Source organism: Lissotriton helveticus, chromosome 6 (genome assembly GCF_964261635.1).
Source record: "Lissotriton helveticus chromosome 6, aLisHel1.1, whole genome shotgun sequence".
Lineage (NCBI taxonomy): Eukaryota > Metazoa > Chordata > Amphibia > Caudata > Salamandridae > Lissotriton > Lissotriton helveticus.
In genome coordinates, this window is record NC_136067.1 from 1,372,654,719 (window position 1) to 1,372,676,813 (window position 22,095).

Here is a 22,095-nt window from a genome sequence, read left to right on the forward strand (position 1 = left end):
TCTGAGAATTTGTCAAAAATCATGGGACTTGTGTGGGAATACCCACAAATCACCCATAGAACGCGGTTAAAGTGCAGATTAATGGAACACATCGATTTGTGCTATTTTGCATTATTCCAGATTTTTGGAGCCACTCAAAGTGGCTTTGTGCGGCTTCAAAAATCTGACTTAGAGGTTTGCGTCACGAATGTACCACATTGCGTGGTGCAAATGTGACACAACCCTCTCTGTGACCATGTCCTAAAGCCTGCTATGTGCAGCTGAAGGCTCTTTCCAGCAAGCTCTACGTGCAAACACTTATGCTAGGGCCTTTGAATGCATTAATGTAATCACCTTTTACTTAGTTCCTTGTGCTTTTGTTCTTCTTATATTAATGATTTTTTAAGTTCAAAAATATTTTTTTTCATCTCAAACATTATGTAGAGATGCAATATTTTTTTGTTGGTAGTAAATTGCATATTTCATGTTTTTGAATTGTTTAATGTTCCCTCAGGGGTTTTAAGGGATGGCCTGCATACTCTCCCTTGGACTAACCCTGGGCGTTGTTCACGTAGTAGCGCTACGCGAACTGCGTAGTGCACTGTGCAAAATGCTGTTTGCACTGATTGCACAGTGCTGGATGCTTGTCCGCACTGTGCAATCAGTGCAAACCGCATCTTGCACAGTGTAAGCGGTCATTTTCTGCCACACAAGTAGATTTGTACTCGAGCTGCAGCTTTCTCAACACGGACTGGTAATTTCTCATTGTGAGCGGTCGCGAGCATACGCGACCACTTGCAATGAGAAACCTGACCTCCCCGCGTTAAGAATCTCACTGGGAGGTTTGTTTTCCACGCTCGCGATCGGCAACTTGATGTTGCTGATCGCAAATGAGGAAAAAGTCTCACCGGGATGTTCTTTTGCTCGTTCGCGGTCGCCAACTGGATGTTGAGGACAGCGAGCAAGCAAAAAATACCTGCTATGCTACCCGTTTTTGCACTGTGCTACATGCAATTCACGTAGCGCGTAGTTGCGCAAACTACGCGAACGTAGCGTAGTCCTACGCCCAGGCCTACCTTGGACCCCATTTTTTTATGATATACATCTGAGAATAGTTCTTTTACTGTCTGTATCATGTAATAATGGCATGAGATAAAAGTTATAGTGCTGGTTCTGGAATGGTGTTAGAACTATTGGAGAATCAAATGTATCATGGGCACAACAGCTTCATAAAGCAGATGTATTTTCTAATTCATAATCTGTCATGGAACCCAATGGTTCTTGAACTGTTCTGCAACCCAAATGTAAAAATATAGAAAACACCTTCTAAGGCCATCCAACTCCTTTCTGTAACATAAATATCTGAAACGTTTTTACACTAAACCACACAAATGAACTCCAGTGAGTAAAATTATATCTCCATGCCAAGTTTGAGTTAATTCTGTTCAGCACTTTTGGTAGGGCCAGAAAGCAAAGATTTCTGTGGCATTTAAAATAGGAAAATCTTGCTTTACATCACTTGTAACAATGTTGTCTTCTCTTGACCTATGGAAGGGCTATTTATTAACATATAAAATTGATATAGTAAAGGAGGCATATGCAATATTAACATGCAACTTATTTTGTACTGACATGACATTAAAATGTGCACTTTTGTAGTACACATTTATACCTATTGGTGCAAGACCTCACAACTTTAAAGCAAGCTTCATTATTATAGCAGCAAAGCTGAATGTGCAGAGATGTGCACAAAATATTTGATAGTTGACATGTAATTCGTTTTTGTAAAGCATCACACCATAGTGCATTAGAGTATATATGTGATTAACAATAACGTTTTGAAATGTTTGGGCTAATGAATAAAAAATGTATAGTTTAAGAAGTTTCCTTTTTTATTTATAATGAAGAAATGTGGTGCTGAATAATATTCATTGCCAAAACTGTTTTGTTTTACATAAGTCTATTGTTCAGTGTAACTCTGTTAGAAGATTACAATATGCTCATGCCCATGGGAAAGGCGGTCTGAGAATCGAAAGGCCTCATACCTAGTCCTAGTTTAAAAGTTTGTTTCACATTTCCAGGTGATCCTTTGTAAGGTTGATAAGAAAGAACATGGGAAAGAACAGAACGAGATGGTTTTCAAGAAGACTCAACATCCTATAGGCTGGAGAAAATAAGACGATACCGAAGTATTGCAACATGATTTTCAGCTATTTATATCAATTTGTGTTCCTAGAGTAGGTTACCCCAGATCCTCCCAGACTTTACGCCTTTTGCTATTGCCCTTCATTAACGCTTGTCTATACCATTTGCCTGCATTGAAACTGAATGCTAGTGGCATTATGCTGTTGGCTCAGTGCTGATTTGCACCCCTACCGGAACCTGTGGTTGACTACAGCTGCTGCATGGTTGTTTTGCTGTGTGAACCTCCCTTTATAGGAAGTTAAGCTAATTATGACTAATTGATCTTGAGCTTTCCGCCCACTTTCACTCCTATCAAACTTGAACCCTTCATTGTTTCTTGCTAACACCCATTTTCCCCCCTTTTTTATTGATGATCTGTTCTAACCAATCATTTTATTTTTACTATCAATTCTGTAAATTGATTGATGACTTTAATAAAATAAAAAGAAAAATCTAATAAACTACTAACGATAATAAAACCCCTACAACTGATCAAAACCATTCTTTATTGACTGAACTTTAAAGTATTATTGGGATTGTTGATATTGTGAGGTATAGCTATTGATCCTCTCATAAACGGCAAAGATCTGTCACAGAGAATTGAGAGGAAATTCACTTGTGTTAATTTAGAGCGGTGATCTACTCTTTTTGGTGTGAGACAGAGATGCTAAACCATTCAATTTAAAATAGGTTTCCACTCTAGCAAACACTGCTAGCAGAGTGACATTTTATGTCTTGACAAAGGGAGCTATAAATAATTGCCAGAGTCCTAAAGCCCAATGCCCAGAACTTGAGGATTGACGGTGTGATTTTCAAAGGCAGTTTAGACGGTAGTTGCTGTTTTGAAGGTGTATTAATAGGGTGATGCGTTATGATTTGTGATTATTGTTGTGTCATTGAAAAAAGTCATTTGGAGTATGAGAAATAAATGTTTGATGAAGGCATTTATAGTTTTAAGAAGTTGAAGCGTTATCAGGTTCGGCGTGACCTAAGATCCCGGGATAGACAGATATTGAGACAAGTTTAGAAGACACTTAATGGTTTTTGGTTTTCTTGTCTGCAAAAGGTTTGTGGTCTAGATTGTGAGGTACCATTGAAACTGAGATAGGGACTACAAACAATATGACGCAATTCTAGAAGGTAGTTATTGCTCCTTTTTTCACAAATTGCTCCTTGACCAACACAGCCACGCCCATTCAGGAGCATCTTTGGGGTGAACATTTTGCAAAGTTGTATGACACAAATGAGTGAGATTACTCTGTAATCAACATCACAAACGTAGAACACAAGGGGGATTGTCCATCTCCCTTGGAGAGTTTATCTCCGCTTTGAAAAGATGCCCCAGGAATAAAACGCCGGGACTGGATGGGTTCCAGCGGACCTGTTTAAAGACAACCCTGCATTATGGGCCCCAGTATTGGTGAATGTATACCAAAGTGCTGTATGTGCTAGCCCTCCCAAGACCTGGTCTAGGGCAATTATTGCACCGATTTTAAAAAAGGTGGATAGAAGTGACCCCCAATGTTATTGACTCATATCGTTAATTGATTCTATGGCAAAAGTGTTGGGTAAAATTTTGCTGGATCATCTTGAAACATGGGCAAATGAGAAGCACATTTTAACTATGTCACAAAATAGCTTTCGAAGGGGATTAGGCACTGTTGAACAGTGCCTAAATAAGCATTTAATTATCAGCAAGTCAATGACTGCCAAAGAGGGATGTCTTTTTTTTGCATTTAGGGATTTAAGTGTAGCTTTTGACAATGTCTCAAGGGAAAAGCTTTGGAATATATTAATAGAAAAAGGTGCCAACCCAAAATGTAGTCATCTTCTTTCCCAGCTGCATGCAGACATAGAAGGTAGCATCAGGTATGGTATAAATGGTGAGTGTACACCCCATATAAGAATTAGGAAGGGGGTCAGACAAGGTTGTATGCTGGCCATATTCCTTTTGAAAAAGAACTATTGATGGACAGAATGCAGAACAATGTCACACATTCACCCCAGTACAGAGAATGGGCCTAAATCCATCATTTTGTTGCTCACTATGCCATTCCAGTTTGGACCCAGCCATATGTAAATCTGTCTTGACCCTGCGCCCAATGGGAACAGTCCAGCCTGAACTGCCAGGCCAGGCCCTCCCTGGACAGGAAGCAAGCATCCTAGGACCGGTGTCTGGTCCAGGGAGGACCTGGCTTAGCAGTTCGGGCTGGACTGTTCCCATGAGGCACAGGGTCAAAGCTGATTTGCATATGGCCAGGTCTAAACTGGAGTGTCATGGTGAGCAAAAGAATGATGGATTTAACCCAGATCTCTTTACTAGGGGTGAATGTTTTGATTTGTTCTGCATTCTGTCCATCAATTGTGATGTCTTTTTCATGTACCTTTTTAGCCTTTATATCAATTATCTAAATGGTGCCCTGATGGATGGAGCAGTAGATCCTCCAAGGATGGGGTCTCGGCAGTTATCAGTCTTAATGTACGCAGACGACTGTGTGCGCATGGCAAGAACGGGGAGGAGTCTGCAGAAGCTTTTAGACTCCTTTGTTGTTTTTAAGTCTGGTTTAGGCCTCTCCACTAATAAAACGAAATCCTTTGCCATGATTTGTGGTTGTCCTCGGAGTAGGGCAACTCCGTTTTATATCGATGACATGCCCATTAAATATGTACCAATTTTAAATTATCTTGGGATATCATTTGATAGCTCAAGTACATGGAAACATTTGGGAAAGGTGAGAGTAATTCAATTTGAACAAGCTACAGCCTCTGTGTTTAAATTCTCTGCAAAGCTGGGTTCTATGCCTTTAGCACGGTTACTACTTTATATAAAGGCAGACCCGTAACAATAGGAACTTATGGAGCTGGGGTTTAGGGATACACTGACAACACCTTGCTCCAAGTTAGCAAAAATAAATGTTTGCGCAGGTTATTATCACACCCGCCTACTGTCCACTCTGTGATAGTGCATATGGAATTGGGGCTATGGTATCTGCGAGACATTATAAGATTGGCACCCCTCATGTTATGGCTCTCAGACTGGTCTAGACCAGAAGCAGTGTTAAAGTCACTTCTGGCTGTATGAACCTTGCAGGAGTCAACAAAATTAAATGGTTGTCATATATTAAATCGAGTTACAAGCAATCAATAGAATTGAACTCTTCACTAGCCCGACCGACATTGCTCGCTCAGTGAGATTAGCAGTAAAAAATGAATTATTAAAATCTATTGTAGCTGTGAGACATGAGGGCGACTTGAGGCAGAGGATGGTGGTGTTATACCTCCCCTTATGTACAAACTCTGGCACAAAACCGTATTTGTTGAAGGCGACACACCAGCAAATATTTTATTTAATAAGATTTAGGATCGGGTTAACACATTTATTGGTGTCCTATCCCTCCAATGTATATGCTGGCAAAGATTTGATCATGTGCCATGCAATGCAATTTCTCAGCAAACACAAATACGCGAGATACTTTTTGTGACCTCTACAAGGTCCAATGAACACAGATATTAAAACCACTCCTGAGATATTTAGGCATTGGGCATTGGAAAGAGTTCATGAAATATTTGCAGTTATTGCAAACTAATGAAGTTCGGGTTGCTTGCTATAGGTTTATTGCATCAGTAGTAAAATGCAGGCGTATAATTGGGGAATAGAGAACATTTGATGGTTGGCTCTCCATGCTATAGAGAGTATTTAAATTGGCACTAATGTCCTGTTCTCTTTCTTGAATATCAAACTTTTATGCACTTTGTCTGTATTTTATGTGATTGTCGATAATTTATATGATTGACTGTGTGGGCTTGTTTTAACTTCATTTTACAGCGGAGTGCCATGAATCCGTTCTCCTCTACTTTGAACTTTTCTGGGAGAAGCCGTGGGGAGAGTCGCTGAGCAGCTGCTGGGGACTGAGAGTCCCAGAATCCCTTCTGGGGCACTGCTTCTGCATCCAGTTGTCATCCAAGTGCTATAAAAGCGTGCCGCTGTCCTGCACTGAGGGGGCTGCTCATCGGTCTGCCTGCTACCTTGGGGCTCGTTTCAACTACATTTTACAGCGGAGTGCCGTGAGTCCATTCTCCTCTACTTTGAACTTTGCTGGGAGAAGTCGTGGGGAGAGTCGCTGAGCAGCTGCTGGGGACTGAGAGTCCCAGAATCTCTTCTGGAGCACTGCACCTGCACCTGCATCTACTTTTCATCCAAACGCTATAGAAGCCCGCTGCTATCCCGCGGCAAGTGACGCGCCTGGCTTAAGCCCGGACCAAGGGTGGGCCTGTCCGTGGTCGTTCAAAGCCAGATCCACCCTCTTGGCTCTGCCCATTCATCATCCAAGGAAGACTCACAGCTTGTTCTATTTGAAGTCCCTTTGTTAATATAACTTAGGCATAGGCAGGAAAAAAAAACCTCTGCCAATGAAGCCTAGCTCAAACGTAGCCACTCACTCACCCATTATAAAATCCTATCTTTCCAGTGCAATGGGAGCGATTTCTATGGTAACTTGAACTTGCTGAATCCCATATAGACGCTGTGAAGAAACGGTTTAATGTTTCTTCTAATTTTTTCTCAAGCCCCGCAACTGAGGGGAATGCTTTTCCAACAGATCCATCCATAGGAACTCAGCCTCAATCTGCAGTTGCGCACAATATTCCCAATGCTAATTCAGGTGTTGTGCGAGTTGATATTCATGGCTCAACAGCAATTTGCCCTACAAGTTCTACCCCCAATGCTTCACAACCGCCACCCACCAAGCGCAAACGAAACAAAGGAAAGTCAAGTAAACGCGAAGTCAGGCCCAATAAGCCAGTTCATAAAAATATACCATCTTCAAGCATCCCACCTCTCCGCACGATAGGGGACTGTGGGTATAATGCAGCTATTCATAGTATGTGCCAAACTATTGGGAATAAGATGGAAACATTGTTTAAAGAGCTGCAGTCTTCCATAATGACTGTTTTGAAGACACTAACTGATAAAACCCAAGCTTTGCATGACCTTTATGGGAAACACCCCCAGTTAACTTCCCTGCAAGAAGCACCACTTGTTACTGCTCATCTGCCTGCAACTACTACTCCTGGTTTACCAACATCAGCTCATTTTCCAGCACCTTTAGTGTCTTCAGTGGGACATCAACAAACAATATTCCCTGCAATTCCTATTCCCACTGACAGCCCATCGGGATCTAGACCAAAGAAAGCCCAAAAACAGGCTAGCCCCTGTGGCTCAGTTTCCATGGATGATTACATTGCTGACTGCCTCTAATTGCCACCAGATTGCACCCCTTATGTCATCATTCTAACTGCTGTGCCTCCCCTTTCTAACAAACCTGAAGACTGGTTTTCTCTTAAATGTAGAACTACGCACTGGATAGGTTCTGACCTGATGGATGAGATAATATGGGTCTGTAGAGTCGGGTGGGTTGGTTATGCCACAAAACAGATTCATGGTGACTGTCTGGTTCTCAATTTCAAGTGCCCATGGCTGGTGGGTCGCCTCTTGCAATATTTGGAAATTGTACCTCCTGACTCTAGTGGAATTTGTGCCTTACCACTTGGATACTTTTATCGCCTACTTGGCCCATTGTCCCATCTAAGGAGGCCTATGGGGAATGTTGCTGGTTACCTCAACAATGTCACTCCCTTATTCTCGCATAAGAATCAATTTGCTCCACTGTTGAGTCTTTTGGATAATGATTGACTTAGTGCCAATGCTTGTGGTAATTAATCCTCCCTGTCTCTGAAGCAGACTTATGAACTAGACCAATCTGACCACGTCCCTACTATCGACTCTTCTGGTAACATGGCACAAAACCTTGTGTCTGCCAGACAGGGGGGGCTGAGACGATTATCGTGGAATGTTGCTGGCATTACCAATTCACTGCATAATAGGAATTAGTTAGAAATCAATCATTATGATGTGCTGTGTTGAAATATGGGCCACAAGCAGTTTCTTTGTCAATTGTTATCAGTGTTTTTGTGTCCCCGCCACACCATCTATATCAGGCCGTTCCAAGGGTGAGTTGGGAGTGTGTATTTCCTTAAAACTGGAATCCTTAAAGCTAGATGTTTAGAAATGTACTCCTTGGTATCAAACCTGTTTTCCGTTCGTCTGGTATATTTACCCTGCTTTTGATTAATTATTATTTTTATATTTTTGTCAACTAGCCAATCGATCTAATTTGGGAACTCGATTGTGTTATTTCAAATTTTATGGAGTGTTGCCCGGGGAGGGTATCCAATATTTGGGCAGGTGATTTGAACTTCTGGAAATGCCCCTTCCCCTGGAACAGTGTTTGTGGTCTCACAAACCAGCGGTGGGTCGACCCATCTCACTTCCTTCATAGTTCATATGGAGATGCTCTGAATTTTGTCATTCTTAAGCCCAATTTATTATTCAGCGTAGACCTTATTGAAAATGCCTTAATTTCGTTCCCCACTTTTACAGGTTGTGGGGTTGGCTAGTCCATGGATTTTAATCTATTTTCTATCACCTTTGCCCCATTGGTGTCTGACTCCATTATTCTATCTTCAAATTTGAGTGATCACAACCCAGTCTCTATTTGCAGATCTCGTCCCGACAGAATTACCCATGTACCCGTCACGCTAACTCTACAAAACTGTATTACTCAAACAATTAAGGGATTCAATAGAAATGGGAAAATGTGAACCCGGGAAAAAAAATTGCCGCCATTGTAAGAGGAAAATATGAGGATGTGTAACAGTGCCTTTCCGAATTAGTTGGTCCCCATTTGTAACTGGGTAAATTTAATACTGTGTGTTCCTTTATGTCATCACTATTGGTCACTAAGAAACTCAACACTCCACCAAGTCGCTGGTTCAACCATGCATGAACTGCAGCTTTAAAAAAACTGGAATTGACAACCAATTCTTCAATTAGAAACATCAAAGAAATTAGATCAGCCAGAAGTTATTATAAAAAGATATTCAAACTATGAAGGATAGAAATCAGAGAGAGGGCTTAGGAAGAGTTCCTCAAAGGCTACTGCCCTGAGAGACGTAAAACTCTTCTGGAAGGTGATTAATCGTCCCTTTTTTACAGATAGTAATGTTCCAACTATTGCTTGCCACGTGTCTTTGGACAATTGGCTGACTTACTTTTCTCGCATTCTTGAGGACCCATCCGAGGGGAGCCCTACTGTTGTTCCCTCTGGAACACCATCTCCCTCTCCAATTCCCCTGACCCGCCTTTTACATCGACATGAGTGACGTCGCGTCTGCAATTAAAAAGAGCATCCAGGGTAAAGCTGCCGGCCCAGATGAGGTTACAATTGATGTTTTCGCCATAATATTCCCATTTTGGCTCTATTGTTAGCCAATGTGTTTGGAGCTGCATTGCACGCAGAGATACCCAGCTCATGGAAAAAATTAATCATTGTGCAAAAACTTCAAAAAGGGTAAAAGAGGTGATCCAACATGTTACCACCCCCTTTCTCTGTTGGACTCCTCTGTCAAAATTCTGGCCATGGTAATTCCCAAGAAACTCTAGGTTTAGGCGGAAGACAGTGGTTTCCTTTCTGAGGTAGAATATGGGTTCCGCCCAGTTGTCGGCACGGATGAACAGTCCCTCAACCGTCTCCTGATATTTGAGAACTCTGCAAAAGCCAAGAAAGGCATTTTATCGGACTTGTTCAGTGCGTTTGATTTAGTGAGCAGGGGACGGTTGTGGGACCTCATGCTTCAGGAGGGGATGGAGGTTGGCCTGGTGGAATTACTAAAACACTTGCATTAGGATACCACTGCCCAGGTATGTTATAGAAGCGCAGGCGAATGCACTTCCTGCTTTTAATTGGCTAAAGGGGTCAGGCAAGAGAGCATCCTAGCCCCTTTCCTTCTTTACATTAATTCACTGGATTTTATTTTACAGAGTAGGGGAAAGTATTTGCCAGGGATACGGGAGCGGTCCGTGCCCATATTAATGTACGCCGATGATGCAGTGCTGCTATCGCACACAGCCAATGGGCTCCAACACTTGCTGTATACTTTTAATGACTTCATGCTAGATCTAAAACAAAGTGTCAGCCATATAACATCTTTTATTAGGTCATTAGGCCCTAGAAAAAATGCGTACTTGCAGATTTAGCATTGATGGTGTGGCCATCACAAAAGTGTCCAACTTTAAGTGCTTAGGTATTTTACTGGTTGTTAATTTTAATAGGGCAAAACTTGTAGAACAGAGAGGTAACAAAATAAACTGTGTGGCTGAGGCTTTTTTGGGTTTCTCCTGTAAACTCAAGCAGAAACCAGGGTAGTATTTGTTATCCTTTCACGAAGCAAAATGCATTTCAGAACGCACCTGCAGTAGTCTAGGGCTAAGTTGGGTGTGACCATCTACAAGTAGCCGAGAACAAATTCCTTGCAAGATTGCTGGCTGTTCCAAACATTACCCGCTCTCAGGTTGGTCTCACCTATATCAAACAAACAGTTAGACTAGCCCCACTTCTTTGATGTGTTAAAATTTGGAGTTCCATCTCTACAAATTTCTCACGCTCTGTATTAGCGGATTGCATTAAATTGGATAACAATTCCTGGTTTCCAGGTCAGGAAAACTTTTGCAGAACAAGTAGTTTCACATCTGTTCCATTCCCACAGTATGATCACTGTGAATACCAAGTTTGCGCCCTATTTCAGTGGTATAATAATTTGATAAGGCAGACAAAAGGCCAAGTTGTGGACACTGTCCGCTATCATATGGATAGCTTATCTTATTATTTAACTTTACCTAGTCTAGATTCCGCCCCAAGATTACATGTTTCATGCTGTACTCGGCCCACTTCCTGGCGCTTTCCCCATTCAAGGTGGCTGTTTTTCGGTTTTACCTCCATGTTGTGGTGATGTTAGTAAACAATACACAATTCATTACACGTTTCTCTGTAGTCAGAACACAGAGCTAAATTTCTATGACCTCTTTTACGTTCTTTTAACTGTAGATCAGCTTGTCAGAGTCTTGAGCTGCTCCAGTGTTTGTTGTCCAAGCCTATATGCCAGTTATTGCTTTTAACAGTCAAGCTCTTAGAATCAGGAAGGGCCACGGGACTCTTGTAATCAGCGAAGCTTGAAATTGTTAATAGTACATTTAATGCACAATAAGAATAATGTAATTATCTTCAACTATATCATTAACTGTGATGTTTTTTAGCTGCTTGCTTTAACAATTTTTTAATCTAATGGTGCTATTGTATGCTTTTCCATGTTTATACATGTATACTTTTATGATCACTCTTTGTCGAATAAAGTTTATTGAACGAACGACTGACTGAGTATTTTATGGACATTTTATCTGTTTACATTTCTGATGTGCTTGTATGGTTTCTTTTTAAGACAAATACACATTTATTGAATTAAGAATGGGATAGAGACATTAATAAACATTTGTGATGTACTAAAATTGATTGATGTTGGCAGAACCTTACTGCACAAAGGGTGAAGCCACATTGATTAGAGTGATTTCTCGCTGGTCGAGATTTCACTAGCCACTGAAAAATCTTTTGTTTGAAAAAGTTAGTTGGCGTAAAAACCTTATATTGGTGACGTACCTTTGGTTTTCTTTAGAAGAGCAGACAAACATTTATTTTATTGTTTATTTTCATTAAAAAACTTGTGAAGTTGTATGTACGAGAGAAATTTAAATAAGGCTGAACTGCTGCAAGGAGTGAGATCATACATCATAGTGTGCCACACTGGGACAGGTTGGTTGGTGTACTGTTGTGCTGTGATCGTTTGATCAGGAAATAAAGTGTTACACTGTGATAGGTCAATTGCTGTTGTGAATACTGCATTAGGATTTGTTGAAGATCGTTCTGAATAGAAACTGTGACAGGATAGTAGAAGAATATATGACGTTTAGAGAACAGAATCAAAACAGTGAGTTGAGCTGCATTTCTTTGCAATGGCTATTGCTGAAATCATGAATGGTTAAAAGAATTTAAGAGTTTTGTGAGAGGTAATGTTACCATTCCAGTATGGGTAGGTGAAGAGCCACATTCTGAGGGTACACCTCCACATTACATGACAATTGAATTGGGATTACATACATGTTTAAGGCTTTGCCAATTGTGCAAGATTAATGAAAAAGATTGTTCACTGAGTTTTCCAAAACATGGTACCTTTGAGCTTAGAATTATTAAGAAATTGAATAGGAAGCTTTACGACATGAAGCCACCATCTAGACCCACACAATACAAAGCTTTAAATATGTGGGAGAAGGTAGCCCGAGATAAAGAAAGGGAAAAATACCTGAGTAAGACTAAAAGAGCAATGTGTAATTATGCAGATGCTCGATGGAATGAAGCATGCATGGCAGAGATGGAGAAAAGCAATAGTTGAGGGAACTAGATTGTATCCAGCCATTACCACTGACACATCCGAGAAATTAAAAAATGATACGTTATAAAACAGAGAAAAGGGGAAAATGAGGAAAAAGGAGGAGACCAACAGTAATTTAGAAGCTGATATTTTGGAAGAAATGTTAGGAGCATGTCCTTTACCTTATGAAAGCACAACCACCAGTACGAACAATAAGGTAACTGCAAGTGTTACAGTGGTTACTGCCCCTGTTGAACTGAGTACAATACAAACTGAAAGACCATTGCAAACCTACTAGATTTCCCACCACCTGTTGTCCTGACACCAACAGTTATCCCATCTGTTACCACATCCATAGGGACTGTTCCAGTACAGTTACCAGATATTGCAACAATCCAGACAGTGGCTATACCACTTGCGACTGCCCCTATTGTCACTGCCTCACAAATGACGGCCCCAGTAAATATTGTTACAACTCCAGACGCCCAGGTAGCTGTAGGAGGATAAGATGCAACAGGGTTTCTCCCCCCATCCTAGAATTCAAAGATTTTTGCCTGGAAGCCAACCCAAATGATTCAGTCATTGAGAGATGGGGGAGGATTGTGTTTACTACAGCAATAAAACGTGGAGATACATTTATTTGAGGATGGGATTTTTCCACTATGGTTTGAGGAAGCAGCAGAACTTAGAAAGACACAAAGTACAGAATGACAAGTTACTCCAGATTCAATTCAGTTCTTGAGCAATATATAGATGACCTACTTGTGACCACCTTGCTGAGAATGGACATAAAGTGTCCCGAGGTAAATTGCAATACTGTCAAAAGAACGTTCAGTATCAGGAACCTAACATTAAGAAAGAAGCGAGAAAAGTGTAAGATAGAGTGCAGGCATTTTTTCAAATGAATCCACCTCAAACTCAAAGAGAAGTCAGAATGTTTTTGATGATGGTTGGCAACTGTAGACAGTGGATACCACTTCTTTTCCTAGTAGCTAAGCCTTTACGGATGCTGACACACAAAGATGTGCCTGAACCGCTTCCTTGGAACAGTGAATGCATGAAAGCTTTCCTAGAGCTGAGAGAAAGTCTCTGTCGTGCACCGGCACTACGAATGCCTGGGTACAATGAAGAATTTACTCTATTTTGCAGGGAGAGGGAGGGCTGCGCTTTTTCAGGGGCTTGCTCAGCTGCTTGTGGATGTTCAAAAACCTGTGGCCTACTTTTCCATCACCCTTTACCCTGTAGCCGCAGAACTGCCCGGCTGCCTTAATGCGGTTGTGGCAGTGGTTGTGAGTCACGAACAGAGTGAGAGCATTGTAATAGGACAGCCTTCAGCTGTAATGGTCCCACACTCTGTAGAAATATTGCTGACTTGTACAAAGACCCAATACATGACCCATAATAGAATTACAAAGTATGAACAGCAGATTCTGGCTGCCGAAAACATTACAGTGAAGTGCTGCCAGATTCTGAATCCATTCAATCTGTCACCAATAAATGTTGATGTTTGGAATGAAGTTGAACACAATTGCCTGAATGTCACAGACTTATGCACAAAGCCAAGACGCCCGATTAAATAATATTTGTTGATGGCTCATTTTTGAGAAACATTGAAGGTATCCGGAGAGCAGCTAATTCTGTCTGCACAATCAATGGTGTTGTAGAAGCTTTATGGCTTTGAGATATTACCTCAGCTCAAGTTGCAGAATTAATTGCCCTCACAGGAGCTTGCATATTGACAGCCCCATTAAAAGTGACTTCATTCACAGAAAGTCAGTATGGCTTAGGCATTGTTCATGATTTTGGGCAGTGATTGTCACAAAGAGGTTTCATGACCTCATCTGGCATGCCGATGAAAAATGATGAACATGTGAGGAACCTCATGGACTCTCTCCAATTGCCTGCTGAAATTGCAGTTGTTAAATGTGAAGCACACCGGATTGGCAGTGGTTACATTGCCATTGGTAACAGGTATGCCGATGTAGTAGCACGGTATTGTGCACTAGTGCCCTAATATTTAATGGAACTTTCGCATTTGAATCTGAAGAGGACACTGCCTATTTTAAGTTGATGCTTCAGAAGCAGCACAGCAAGGTTGGACCAGAGCAGGATGTGGGAAAAATGCATATGACATCTGAATGTCAGCTGATGGTAGACTAGTGTTGCCTGATAGTTTGTGGTTTCTAATGAAACATCACTTCTATGGACACACATATTTAAGGAGGGATGCCATGACCCGAATATTCAGATAAAATTGGTTGAATTGGTACACTGAGACACATAGAATGGCCAGGTGGTCCCTTCAACAGAATGCAGATGGACTATCAAGATGCCTGGGTGCCACGGTTTGAGATATGTCTTGGTCACAGTGTGTTTCTTCTTGAGATGACCAGATGAAATGACCATCTCACAGTAGCAAAACTGTTATTACAAGAATTGATATCCCATTACGGGATGCTGGTTTCTCAAAAATCAGATCGAGGTACCCACTTCAACCACGAAGTCCTGAATATGATCTGTACTGCACTTTGAAACTGAGCAAAGACTGCACTGTTGCTATTGAACTGAAGCTTCTGGCGTCATCGAGTAGTTAAATGGCACAATTAGGTCTCGATTAACCAAGATTTCTGCCTCAACAACACTGAAATGGCCTGATGCTTTGCCTTTGTCGCTGATGAGTATTTGAGGTATCCCAGAAAGAAGAACAAGTTTATCCCCTCATGAGATTCTCATGGGACAGGCTATGAGACTGCCTTCTATACGTGAAAACGCACTTGTGAGCATCACAGATGATATGATACTCAAATACTGCAAGGGATTGAGTGATGTGGTGTGTTCTGTCTCTCACCAGGTTGCAGCTGCCACACAAGACCCGTATCAAGAACAATGCCACAACCTCTGTCCAAGAGACTAGGTCATGATCAAAAAGCACGCTCAGAAGACTTGCTTGGAACCTAGATGGAAATGCCCCTTCCAGATTATCTTAGTCGGAAAAACTACTGTTGAATGAGCGGAAGTTTTAAGTTGGGTGCATGCTTCTAACACTAGGAGAGTGAGAAAATCTGTATGAAGAAATTGTGTTCTGTGAGCCTGAAAGAAGAGAACCAGTGACTGCACCATCAAAAGTTGAGCCTCAGCAAATAACAGTGATACCAAGATTGCAACAGCAGCAAGAAGAAGAGAGGGGTGACTGCAAACTGTTGCACAAAACCAAGTGCCTGTCATCCCACAAGGTGCCATTGAAGTCTCTGATGAAGAAGAGCCTTAGCCTCAACTTGAGAGAACTACTGAGACAGCATCAGTACGAAAATACGGTCCGGATGAAGGAACAAGCACTGAAACTGGAAGAGCCACCCATAAAGTTGAGTGGCCACAAAATAGTAATCAAAGGAAATTGAGAGCAAGTGTGTCAGTTGATCGAATACCACCGACCATCACAGAGAAGACAGAGTCAAGCGGTGGAAGTGACACGGAAGTGGATCAACAGTGACTGAGGAGATCCAAAAGAGCAAGAGTGCCTTGCCTGAGGTATTGTGCACCTGAAAGGACATACTACGTGAGTAAGGTACTGAATGTATCAGTGGATGAATTGTATGATGTGAAAACTGAACTGCTTGTAACCGATAGGATGTCACACTAAAAACATTGTTAGTTAAAACTGTTTGATAAAAAAGACCTTTGGAAGGGAAAAGATTTGAAAAACAAAAAGAACTGTTTGAAAAGTGCAAAAGGAGACTGAAATGTAATTTCTAAATTTAAGACAATTACCACTGGTCCAAGGTTGCAGTGGAAGAGTAGGGATAACATTTTAGAAGAACACGGAGTAGGGTTAAGGATTGTCTAAATTAAATCTCTGAATAAAAGACTTTCAGAAAAGAATTGAACTCTTTAGCTGCTGTATACTTTGCTTGAAATGATCTGGTCACAGAAAAAATGTGTTGCCTTAGAAATAGATATTAAATTATCATGTGTTCAATTTTCATGATATCAGCATTAATGATTATTGTAGTGTTGGTAGAGGTTTATTTCATAATCAAGAAAGCTGTAGGTCTGCAAATGTCACTACCACATTTACTCAAACAGCAGATGAAGCATTGTTTGCCAGAAACATGAAGGATGATTCTACAACAAATATCTATTCTAGGTTAGTATTGGAATGCACACAAGCTATGGACGCAAAAACTATTACATCTGTGCCCACTTACCATCATCTGCAGCTAAAGAAGTCACATATCACCACATGCCGCTATCATATGCAATCACATGTAGTATATTGCCTAAATTTGTATATATATATATATATATATATATATATATATATATATATATATATATATATATATATATATACGAGAACACTTTGATATTTTTACTCAAATTATAACTTTTGGAAGCAAACTTATGCACAGTTACCTGCTGATTGGGAGGGTATTTGCTATTTAGCAATATAGTTTCCTAAGGTGTATCATGTATATGGTATGGTTGCATTAACAATGAAACCTGAACACAGACACACCCATAGCCAGAAAATGGAATACAGTTAGCAGGAGACATTTTTGGAGCAATATTCCACCTGTAGAAGTCATAATTAATGGCAAAAAGGTTAGAAAACTGTCAATAGTTGTCGACAAGCTGGCAACTAGCATTTCTGGAGCTTTACTGGTGATAAACACTGAGCTTTTAGCAATTAGATCAATGGTTTTGTAAAATAGTCTTGCTTTCGACATTTTACTTGCAGAAAAAGGTGGAGTCTGCCAGATGATGAAAACTAAGCATTGCTGTTCTTACATTCCTGATGAAAGTAAGAAAATTCAAGAATTTGCAAAGAACATTTCAGCACTGAAACCAGAATTAGACGAGTTGGGGGATTACCAGATACTAGGTGTACTAGGTGTATTATAGAAAACTTTGGACAGGGAATATGCACAATTGGAAATTGGTTTGCAACTGCAGGGGAGGGAATCCTAAAAGCTACTTTTCTCCCTATAATAATTATAGGGATTAGTTTACTTACCTTAATTGCATTATTCAAAGGCTGTAGCTATTGCATTAAAAGATGAGATGAAAGAGCAGAGAAATTAGAAAGAGAATGGAAAAGCAATTTGAGAGTTAAATGACCGCCTAAATGACGAATACAAAAAATCATTAAAATTCAAAATTTTGAAAAGAAAGAGACAAGATTCAACTAAGGATGTGAGTGCCCTCTGAACGGACATTACATGCAAAAGTTGATGGCTAAGTTAACCATCAGGGGGATTGAAAGGGATTTTTATTATAATGTAAAATTAGTATAGTAAAGGTGGCATGTGCAATATTATCATGCAACTTATTTTGTACTAACATGACATTAAAATGTGCAATTTCGTTGTACCCAGATATACCAATTGGTGCACGGCCTCATAACTTTAAAGCAAGCTTCCTTATTTTAGCAGCAAAACTGAATGGGCCGAAATGTGCACCTAATGCTTAATAGTTGACCTTATTTTGACATACATTTTTTGTTGTTGTAAAGTATCACACCATAGTGCATTGGAGAATATATTTGATTAACAATAATGTTCTGAAATATTTATGGTAGAAAACAAAGTCATTGAAAAGAACGGCTTTATATTCTTTCACATGTTTAATACAATGCACGAGTAGAAAATGTTAATAATTTAACCTATTTCTTTTCCCATTTATAATGAAGAAATGTGGTGCTGAATAATCTTCATTGCCAAAGATGTTTTGTTTTACATAAATCTATTGTGTAGTTTAACTTTATTAGAAAGTTAGAATGTGCTCATGCCCATGAGAAAGGAGGTGTAAGAATTGAAAGGCCCCATTCATAGTTCTAGTTTAAAAGTTTGTTTAACATTTCAAGGTGATCCTTTGCAAGGTTGATAAGAAAGAACATGGGAAAGAACAGAACGAGACGGTTCTCGAGAAGAGTCAACATTTTACTGGCTGGAGAAAATAAGAAGACACAGAAGCATTGCAAAATGATTTTCAGCTGTTTATATTAATGTGTGTTCCTAGAGTAGGTTACCCCAGATCCTCCCAGGTCCAACTCTTAGGGCTTTTACCATTACCCTTCTTTGAGGCTCCTCTATGCCATTTGCCCGCATTGAAGCTGAACACTAATGGATTTATGTTGATGGCTGAACGCTGATTTACAACCATGTTGTTGATAGCAGTCACTACTGCTGCTGCATAGTTATTTTGCTTGTGAACATCTCTTTATGGGAAGTTCAGCAGATTTTCACCAATTGATCAAGAGTTTTGTGCCCCATCTCACTAACTTGAACTCTTCATGAGTTCTTGATAAAACCCATTCTTGCCCCATTTTTATTGATGATTTGCTCTAACCAATAATCTTTTTACTATCAATTCTGTAAATTGATTGATAACTTTAACTAATGAAATCTAAAGTAAAAGAAAAACTTACTAACTTTTTAATGATAATAAAACCCTTCAAACTGATCAAAACTTCTCTTATTGACTGAACTTTACAGTATTATTGTGATTGGTAAATTCAAATGTATAGATCCTGATCTTCTCAAATGACAGCACAGGTCTGTCGCAGAGAAGTGAAAGGAAACTCATGTGTGTAATTCTAGAGCGGGGATCTACCCTGTTTTGGACTGAGACAGAGATACTAAATCATTTTATTTAAAGTAGGTTTCTGCTCTATCACCTATGATTGTGAATTCTGCAAATAAGATCCTAAGCACAACACATCAACCATGTGCCTAGATGCAGTTTCATCAACCAACATGAAAGTTATTAGTAAATCATAAAGTCCATTTCTTTTAACCACATCTACAAAGTTGCTGGTGTTGACATTTTCCTGACAAGGTCTGGTCGAGGCAGTTGCATTGCTGTTTCATTTCGGAGTACCAACCTAGGTTTGGGTTCTCAAGGAGCAGCCATATTTTTACCAGACCAGAAAATTAGTTCTTGTACACATCTGGAAGGCCCTCAAGAGGGTACAATCATACAATAAAACAGATTTGTACTTTTAGAACAGTGGTCTTCAAACTGTGGGTTGCATCGAGTCATCTCAAGGGGGGCGTCAGTCCACTTCCCCCCAGTGACAAGCAGAAGCCCCAGAACACACTCACTAATGGTTTTGATTGAAACATTTTGTAGCCTGTTTACGTTATTGTGTGTTTTTGGCTTATTTTTAAAGGCAGATGAGGTTGTACCGAGAAAGGCTTGGATTCATGTAAGGAAAGGCAGGAGCAGCCTCTGAAAATCATAAGTAGCCAGGGGTGGTCAGGGAGACTGAGCATTGCACACTTCACAATTTCTACTGTCTGGATGGGAATCAGAAGAGGGGGGCTGGTTGTGGTTTTAAAAAAGACACCCCAGAGGTAGTGTTTTTTTGGATGGGTTTTTGAAGAGGAGTTTTAGATTGGGGTTTTTAGCAGGTCTGGTGGTGCTATGAAAAGGGGCACTGAATGATGTCTTACAAAGTGGGTTCTGCGTGGAGCTTGGTAAAAGATGTCTGAATTGTGCTTTCTAGAAAGGGGCCTGAGTACTGCTTTTACAGGTGTGATCTGTTTAGTGCTTTTCAGATAAAATCGATTTATGGCTTTGCAGAGGGGGTCCATAGTGGGCTTTCTAGAGGACGTCTTGTTAAGAACTCTAGAGAATGAGTCTGGTTGCCCTGTCAAGTACCACACATGGATGTCATTAAGGGATAGTAGGTTAGTGACCTTCCATTGCAGATGTTTTTCAACAGTTTCTAGACCATTGCTTAAAAGGTTGCAATTTCTGAGATCTAGCTCTTTTCATGAACTTCATTGCTTGTTTTTGTTCATGGGAGAGTCTTACTTTAAGTGTCACACACTTGCCCATTGAATGTCACTCCTAAGCACACCGAAACAATGGAAATGTGGCACATATGAATTCAGAAAACTCAGCAGCTAAAGGCCTGGGTGCTAATTTCCAGGGCTTTCAGGATAGGGCATTGTGAGCACAAGTCAGGATGGTGCTATGCAGAGAAGATAAGAATGGGGCTTTTGTTAGAGGACCTGAATGGGTCTTTTGCCCAGTGGAAATCTCAATATGCTGACAATTTAGTTAGCCTTCTTACCCTTGTATCGATCGGCCCTTTCATATTTTGAAGGGGGTCCGACCCCCAAACATTTTGCTCATGGGGGGCTCGGCATACCAAAGTTTGGAGACCACCGTTTTAGAGGGTGCATCATTTGCATGGGAATAACAAGGGAACCAGTGAAAAATTACCAACATTGGCCTGGTTTCAAATATCTATGAGGATCAACATTCACAAAATCTTGAAGGCATCCTTAAAGTGTGTCACTTCTCAAGTGCAGATTGCTGGAAAAAGACCTAGGTGGCATCAAATAATTAATGACATGCATGGAATGAAACAAGAAGGGAGCACCGAAATTCAGTACGTAGTCACAAGAAACAATACTGGGAACAGGTTGAGAAAGCCCAGAAAAAATGTCAAATGGAATCACATTTATTGATCACTGGTTCACACTTATTTATCAGAAAGGAATCTAGTCAGCATCAAGCCCACCAAACCTACCAGCATTATGACAGATAATCTGAATGGGCTTTAGTAATGGTAAATCGGAGTATCTTGAGCTGTTTGTCATAATTTTGATGGACATCCATTACCTTATGGCTGGCTAATAATGGACACTATTATGGTTTAAGTGTTATGTTTATATGAATATGGAGAACCTAAAGTACTATTTTATGGTCTTAGCTTGACTTGAAAATTGTAAGCAAAACCTGTTACACTGAGAATACAAGGAGCCCAAAGAGTTTAAATATAGTCAAAGTGATAAAACTCCAAAGAATTACAGTTGCTGCTGTCACACTGGTATCCAAACAGTGCACAGAGTATATAATTCAGCCATTCTTACCCTGTGCTGCCATTCGCCAGCCTCTTCTTCTTTACGTTTCTTTGCCTCTTCGAGCAGCGAAATTCTGGCAGTAAATTCTGCAAGCTCAGATGCCTGTTGAAATAAAAGTCCAGACTGGATGTATCTTGTTTCCAAATGACCAACTTAGGGCACACGCATTGATAGCAATAAACACAGTGGCAGGGAATATCAGGGAGGGTCAACTTCCTCAGTCCGAGACAAAAGTGTCCCATTTTACTAAAAAGAACATCTAAAAATACAAACTTGGTGCTATTATGCCCAATCTTTCATTTTCTCAATAAAGGCCACAAGTGAAGACAATTAAGTGAAGCATATTGGTTGGCAGATATCAAAATAGGTGACCAAAATCACTGTATAAATGATGGTATGAAGAACCAAAGGTTGCCTTTACCAGCTGCTCCTGGCTCTTCATCTGGTCAGCAGCTTGTCTCTCCAGGTCTTCCTTGGCTCGGATAGCGGCCAGGCGATCAGCCTCCAATCGTTCGGCCTCTTGCTGGGCTCTCTTCCGCTCTTCTTCCAGTTGGATGGCTTTCTGAATCTGTTCAGAGAGCTCTGTGAATTCAGAAAACTTGGTTAGATAAAAGGTACGCAAACTAAACTATTCCATCACACAGCTTTTTCAGAAACATGTCAAGTGCCAATACCTATCAAGAAGGATACCTGGCCAGAACATTAGTATCAAGGGTGTCTAAAGCGTGCTGTTTGCACA

At 40.5% G+C, this 22,095-nt stretch overlaps 1 protein-coding gene across 1 annotated transcript in view; it reads right to left on the reverse strand.

The window, feature by feature from the left end:
• EZR (ezrin) overlaps positions 1 to 22,095 on the reverse strand; it is a 211,206-nt gene that overhangs the window by 8,439 nt on the left and 180,672 nt on the right. The window contains exons 11-12 of the mRNA XM_078649129.1: positions 21,778 to 21,938; positions 21,366 to 21,458 (exon numbers count right to left, since the gene is read on the reverse strand). Of these exons, the coding sequence (XP_078505255.1) occupies positions 21,366 to 21,458; positions 21,778 to 21,938 (254 nt within the window). The remainder of the gene's footprint in view (positions 1 to 21,365; positions 21,459 to 21,777; positions 21,939 to 22,095) is intronic.